The sequence below is a fragment of the Morone saxatilis genome, unplaced genomic scaffold (genome assembly GCF_004916995.1).
Source record: "Morone saxatilis isolate NCDOM2014 unplaced genomic scaffold, NCSU_SB_2.0 Contig15, whole genome shotgun sequence".
Taxonomy (NCBI): Eukaryota; Metazoa; Chordata; class Actinopteri; family Moronidae; genus Morone; species Morone saxatilis.
Genome location: NW_023339707.1, coordinates 14,405,204 through 14,412,309, shown reverse-complemented (window position 1 = coordinate 14,412,309; position 7,106 = coordinate 14,405,204). Strand labels below are relative to the sequence as shown.

Sequence of the window (7,106 nt, the reverse complement as noted above, 5' to 3'; positions counted from 1 at the left end):
CTGTTGCTGCCCCAACTGATGAAAGTGTTGGTAAGTAGGCCAAATCACCGGGGTTGTTTTCAGAACGCTGGCAATGTTCTTCCCCCATCTGTCTCACGTCTCTCCCACCTCACAGATTGATAACCCCTGCTGTACAGAGATCGTGCAATGAGCAGAGCAATGAGCAGAGTTATCAGAGTGCCAGTAGTTTTATATTGTTTGTTTTTTCCTAAAATATCTGGGAGAGGCAAATAAACATGGGTCAGGTATGATAAGGTTAAATTATGGCTCAGGTAAAATGTGATAATTAATTTATGGTGGGATTGGTTGAGGTTAAGAAAAAGATCATGGTCAAGATTATGAACACTGAATGAATTCTCATAAAATGTGACATGAACATTTTCAGTGTACTCAAATTTTAAATCCAATATATTTGCAAGTATGTAATAAAACATTACAGGACGCGACTCACCCTTCCCCCAATCCCAACAAACCCAATCCCATATCCCATACTCTAAGTGCCCTGTCCCGCTAGTAAAACTGTGTTATAGATGATTGCTGTGAATGTGGTGGATGATGAATCATTACACTGCTGACACCCTGCATTGGATATTGGTGACTGGGCTCTTAGCTGCCCTCCATTTAGAATTGGACCCTCTTCATTTACATTCACGGACGATGAGGATTAAAGAGTTCCTGGCCATCAATCAGCATCCTTATGTAAGTGTGTCAATAGCTTCTCACTGAGACCCACAGCCAGAGTGACAAATTGGTTATCAGCCCTATGCAGAGTGAGCTACTGCTGAATTCCCTGTGATCCTATGTCATCATCTTAATCAGTATTTTGACATTTTGAGTGGAGAAGGATTGTGTAGTATGCTGAACGCGTCCTTGGGCAGTGGAGAATAGGAGAGCAAGGAGAACACATGAGGGAGCTACATATGGTATTCCTCAGGTATTCTCTGGGGAGTTGTGGAGTCTCTTTTTCTTTCATGTGTGATTCCCACTCTCTGCCTGAAGACATCATATCTGGGTTTTCACCTGGCCTACTTTCAAGCAGTGGAGGAAAGAAGGGCAGGATAGACTGCTCTAGTTATTTTGGCTATATAAAATCATTGGACTCTCAGCTTGAACTTCATCTAGTTTGTGATTGCATTAAGAGTTGTTAGCATTAGTCCACTGTGTATGTGAGTGTGTGCCTACATGTGCTGAACAGGGCAATAATTAGTGGACTGTGATACAGTGTGCAGGCCTGCGAATGACCTGACTATAATCAGTAACTCATCAAATTGTACTGGAGCCTGCCAGTACACACCACAGGTGGCAGACACATTTTACTTTATGGTATAGACTATTTGTGCAAAGCACACAAACAACATGCAAACTCCCTGAAGATTTGACCTGGGACTTAACCTGTTCACACAGTGGTCACAGACTTTCAGTAGGTGCTGCAGCTGTTGGCTCAATATCTCTCATTCCCTCAATTCATTGCGCTCATTTAAGTTCAGAAGAGGATTTTTCCTGTGTTTGTTTTCTTGCATTTTCCCCTGATATTCTTCCAAACCATAAGAAAACATGATTTTGCTTGGGGTGGCATGTATGTTCATTAACAAGTGTAGATGCAACAGGGGCACAGGACAACATTTCAGAAGATCTATTCCACATCCTATTGTCAGTTTCTACCTTTAAATCTTGTTTTATCCCTCGTTCTCCTCTGAGAGACGCGCATGTTTTGTGGAAAACCGTTTCCACCCTGTGGTGGGCGATGCTTCCCCTTTAATGTGGAACAGCGAGGACAGGAGTCTCGGGGAAGGGGGAGCGCAGAGGGATGGGGCGAGGCGCGCAAGAAGCTGTTAGTATGCGCTGCGATGCCCTACTGCAGCCCACGCGTCTCAACTATGGTGAATTATGGTGAAATATGAGAGACATGGGAAGAACTCAGAAACATTTGGTCGTGATGAGATGACACAGCCGCAGGACAGATTAGTCAAATAAGGGAAGAAGGACAGATATGAAGGAATGGACTCACGACCTCAAGGCACCTTTTAAGAGGAGACATACTGGATAAAAAATACACGCGTCTGTGCGACAAGAGAATCAGGGTGAATTCCTGCATGCCATTATCTGAAATTATGCTGTAGTCCAACAGATAATGCTATGCTGCTTTGTTTAGTGCATGTATTCTGTTGTGGCTGTCCATGATCCACACAGCAGAGGGCTGCTAATGGTTTAAGCATGTCTGGCACCTGCCACTCCAAACTAACTCACTCGCGCTTGCCAATCAACTACAACAGTGCCATTTAATGTTTGAATATCTCAGTGCATGAACTTGGCTGCTTTGTGGGGACAAAAATAGTTTTTCACTCATTAAAAAGGCCATCAGTGGAGCTACGTTATTCCATGGAATGGGTTGTGAACATAAGCCTCCATTTGTTACTAATGTGCATCACTGGTGTATTCATATGGATATTCCCCATCAGAAAAAACATGGTGGAATTTACGCGGAGGTAAAATTAGAATATAACATTGAATGAGCTAAAACGCAAACCTTCAGGCGGAATACGGACCTGTTTGGGGGATCAAACAGGTGATTTCGCATTTAGATGAAATCGGCCAAAGCATAGGTGCTTCCGAGTTGAGATGCTGACAGCAGCGCCTCCTGCGACCTCCCATGCCCAATGAGTCTCTGCAGACATCAGGCTAGAGGATTACCTTTGCTGTTGCTGCAGGCGGCGTATTGTTCTGAAGTGGGGGCGTCTTATTTTACTGGTGCCAGCATTTTCCAAATTTTCTTTATCACTTTATTCCCACCACAACATCATCCCCCACCCCCAAAACCTCCAGCTTCAACCTGTAGCCTAGCTGCATCACAACATGTATCTGCTGGTCACTGAGGCGAGGGAGGTAACTCCTGCATCCTCATGCCTTGTCCCCCTCTCCCACTCCCACTGCTGCGTCGCTGCAGAGCCGGAGCTTCGGGTGATATATGGCTGGCAGAAAGGAGCTGCTTTGACCGCGGTGGCGGACTTTTGACCGGACACTTCTGCTGAGCCCGTCAACGCTGTACCACCAGAGGACCCTTTGTGCTGTAAACAAGCCTTGCCAGTGCTAGTGCAAATAGGTAGGACTTGTTGATTTTCATTCAGATATTGTTGCATTTATTTACTAAATTACCCATATGTAACCGTGTCTCTAAACTAAAATAGTGTATAATAATAATAATAATAATAATAATAATAATAATAGTATAATAATAATAATAATAGCCTAATATCCAGTACTAGACATCTTCATACATACATACATACTCTATAAACCATTAATTTGATCAGTGACTTGATTAAGTTTTTCCCAGCTTTGGCAGGGAATCTTGGTCACGTCACACATACTGGGAGAGGAAATTCATCTCAGTGAATGTATGGAGCACTCAGCATATAATCAGATTTGTTGGTTGTAATTGCACCCTGTGAGAGCTGATACAGTATTACTCGCTAGCATATTGATCCTGCAGTGGGCTCATGTGAGAGAGAACTCATAACCTAATACACATAGACACAAAGGAGCCAATTTGCGCAAATGGTTCCTGGTGGTTGTTTTCAACTGCCCTGCTCTTGCCTGTTTGCATTTCTGGGAATTATTGACAATTTTAGGCTGTGAAAGATGTTATGTTTATCAAAATGAGACATATGAGAGATATATGCTGGTGAAGCTGTTGAATATGCATGTTCAAAATCTAAATAAATAAATCTGTTTTGCTCATCGCCTAAATTATTGCAGCCTTTTTCTGCTCTCTGTATTGTCCTGTAGCCTTTTGCAGGCACATCTGCCTGTACCTGAACCCACGAGTGTGTGGCACCTTTATCTCCTTGTGGCCCGACGTGGCCCCACCCTGTCTGAAACCTGCAGGCCCCATCTCCTTCCAGCATGACGGTTGCTACCAGCGACCCCGCAGACGAAGCAGCAGCACATCCGGGCCAGCCTCATGACCAGTACGACCCAGAGCCAGATCATGAGTGCTGCGAGAGGGTTGTCATCAACATCTCAGGCTTGCGCTTTGAGACACAGCTTAAGACCCTCTCCCAGTTTCCAGAGACTCTGTTGGGGGATCCCAAGAAAAGGATGAGGTATTTTGATCCTCTCCGGAACGAATACTTTTTTGACCGGAATCGACCAAGTTTTGATGCTATTCTGTATTATTACCAATCAGGAGGGAGGTTGCGCCGGCCTGTTAATGTGACCCTGGACATTTTTTCTGAGGAGATCCGGTTTTATGAATTGGGTGAGGAGGCTATGGAAATCTTTAGGGAGGATGAAGGTTTCATAAAGGAAGAGGAGCGGCCTCTACCAGAGAATGAGTTTCAGAGACAGGTGTGGCTGCTGTTTGAGTATCCAGAGAGCTCAGGTCCTGCTCGCATCATTGCCATCATCTCTGTCATGGTGATTCTTATCTCTATTGTCAGCTTCTGTCTGGAGACACTGCCAGTTTTCCGAAACGATGATGAGGAGATGTACAATTATCCATTCCAGTCCACGTCTAACGCCACCTATACCTACGATGGCTCAACATATTTTACAGACCCTTTCTTCATCGTGGAAACTCTCTGCATCATCTGGTTCTCTTTTGAGTTCCTAGTTAGGTTCTTTGCCTGTCCCAGTAAAGCTGGATTTTTTGGCAACATCATGAACATCATTGATATTGTGGCCATCATCCCCTACTTCATCACCCTGGGCACAGAACTAGCAGAGAGGCCAGAGGACAGCCAGGCAGGCCAGCAGGCTATGTCTTTGGCTATTCTCCGTGTCATTCGTCTGGTCAGGGTCTTTCGTATCTTTAAATTGTCACGTCATTCCAAGGGGCTGCAGATCTTGGGACAGACTCTGAAGGCGAGTATGCGTGAGCTTGGCCTCCTCATATTCTTCCTGTTTATCGGTGTGATCCTCTTCTCCAGTGCTGTCTACTTCGCCGAAGCAGATGAGCCACATTCCCAGTTCAGCAGCATCCCTGAGGCGTTTTGGTGGGCAGTGGTTTCCATGACCACCGTGGGCTACGGAGACATGGTACCAACAACAATTGGAGGAAAGATTGTGGGATCTCTATGCGCAATTGCCGGTGTGCTGACTATTGCCCTGCCTGTACCTGTCATTGTGTCAAACTTCAACTACTTCTACCACAGAGAGACAGAGGGTGAGGAACAGGCACAGTATCTGAATATCCCAAGTGTGCCTAAAGCCAGCTCAGCTGACGATCTAAAGAAGAGTGGTCGGAGCGGCAGTGGATCCACTCTCAGTAAATCTGACTATGTGGAGATCCAGGAGGCTGTGAACCACAGCACTGAGGACTTCAGACCAGAGGGCATGAAAACAGGAAACTGCACCCTGGCCAACACTAACTATGTAAACATCACTAAGATGCGTACAGATGTATAATGTGAGCTACTATAGATGGTTAACTTTAGCTGGAGTCTACAGGGACAGTAACGGGGAGGATGAAGGTTTACTCCCTGTATCGACAAACATATGGCACACAGTAGAGTCCAGAGCAGATGAGTGAGATTAACTTGGAGAAAAGGTCAGTAGTGAGGACCTCATCTCCCGCATCCTATGGCGCATATCATAGAACTGCCACCTGTCTTATTTAGGACATTGTCAGTGTCTGCATGGAGTTAGTCTTACCTATGTGACAGTAGTCATCCTGCTCGCAACAGTAGCCAAATAGTAGCCTAACCAGTAATAATCAATATTAACAGCGCAAAGGGAACAATAGTGTCTACCTTCTTGCTCAAACTGCCCCGGGAGAAGTTGCATGACAATAATAATTTAGATGAGCGTAACCTTTATTTTTAAATGTAACTTAACATAATTACTTCTGATTAAAAATAGGCCATTCAATCAGCATTCAGGAACAACTTTTATCTGCTGCTCTAACTGCCACGGTCCTGAAAAAAACAAGATCACCAACATCACTGCTCTGTCATGGGTGAATTGAGCAATGGAGAGCAAGCGATACTAATATGCTTTTGGCCAAATGGTCATTTGTGGCTTTCTCTGTCAGAGATGAAGCCTGAGTGCACTCGCGTCCCTCCCCAGGCCCTCACTAGATATTGTCTAGTACAAACTAGTGGCCTGTGTAGAGACCAACAGATGACAGTGCTGTGCTGTAATTCTGGACCACAATAGCACAGTATCTTCTTTTTCCTGCCATTTTTTCCTTGATTAAGTGGATTTACAGTACTCTCGCGATGACTCTGCCTTTTTTTTGTTTCCAGCCAATGGAGGCTAGCAGGTGAACAGAAGAAATGTCTCACTAAACAGAGTGAATGTCTTCTTTATTTATTGGTTTGTCCATTTGGTTTGTTAAAATATATGTTTTTTTAGTAATATGATGAATGTGTGCTTCTCCTACATTTGGTTAAAAGACATGATGTAGAAAGAAACATAGTGAATATATTCTCTGTAGTGTTCTGAGTGAGTGCCTATTTCTCCATCTTCTTAACTGCACCTTTAAGTGTCTCTTTAGGTCCAAGTGTTCTGTTTGAAACCACTGCCCAGCATAAATGTTGCTGTTCTTGACTTCATAGCATTCCATGTTTGTAGAAATAGACAAAATGAGATTAAGGAGCAAACTAAAGTGAGATTTTAGTTTGTTGTTTTTGTCAGAATCGAATTTCAATACAGTTACAGCAGGAAAAGTTAACTAGTTTTATGTATAATTCATCAAGGCTTTTTATGTTATGGATTAAAAACATTTCAAATGACAGTTTTTCTAAAGTCCCTCTACCAAAGAAAGAGCTCAGTTATCAACAAAAAATAATTCATGACACCTTTAAGGTGCATCTATTGTCATACCAGCAATGCCAACTTTGTATTATTCATTCTTGCTGGATAGGGGTAAGAAGTAATGTCAGCGTTTAAGTCTGCTGTGTGATATCCAACAGCGCATGATCAGTACAGGAAAAATTTATTGCTCTTTCCTAATGAAACCGCTAAATCATTTTAGCCTGTCAAGCCTTCTTTCCCACACATGCCCCCCCCTAAATAGTAGATCAAATTAGTCAACTTTGCCTGCAAGAAAAAAACAAAAATATTTTTCAGTTAACTTGTAGAAGTGTTTCCAACTCAATTATCAG

At 43.5% G+C, this 7,106-nt stretch overlaps 1 protein-coding gene across 1 annotated transcript; it reads left to right on the top strand.

Annotated features, from left to right (window-relative positions):
- The first annotated feature begins 3,808 nt into the window (after positions 1-3,808).
- kcna2b (potassium voltage-gated channel, shaker-related subfamily, member 2b) lies at positions 3,809-6,894 on the top strand. Its single transcript, XM_035656231.1, has one exon. The coding sequence runs from the start codon at positions 3,904-3,906 to the stop codon at positions 5,404-5,406; it is 1,503 nt and encodes a 500-aa protein (XP_035512124.1). The 5' UTR covers positions 3,809-3,903; the 3' UTR covers positions 5,407-6,894.
- Positions 6,895-7,106: the final 212 nt, after the last annotated feature.

Coding starts and splice junctions, on each gene's coding strand:
- kcna2b (XM_035656231.1), top strand. CDS start 3,904: ATGACGGTTGCTACCAGCGACCCCGCAGACGAAGCAGCAGCACATCCG.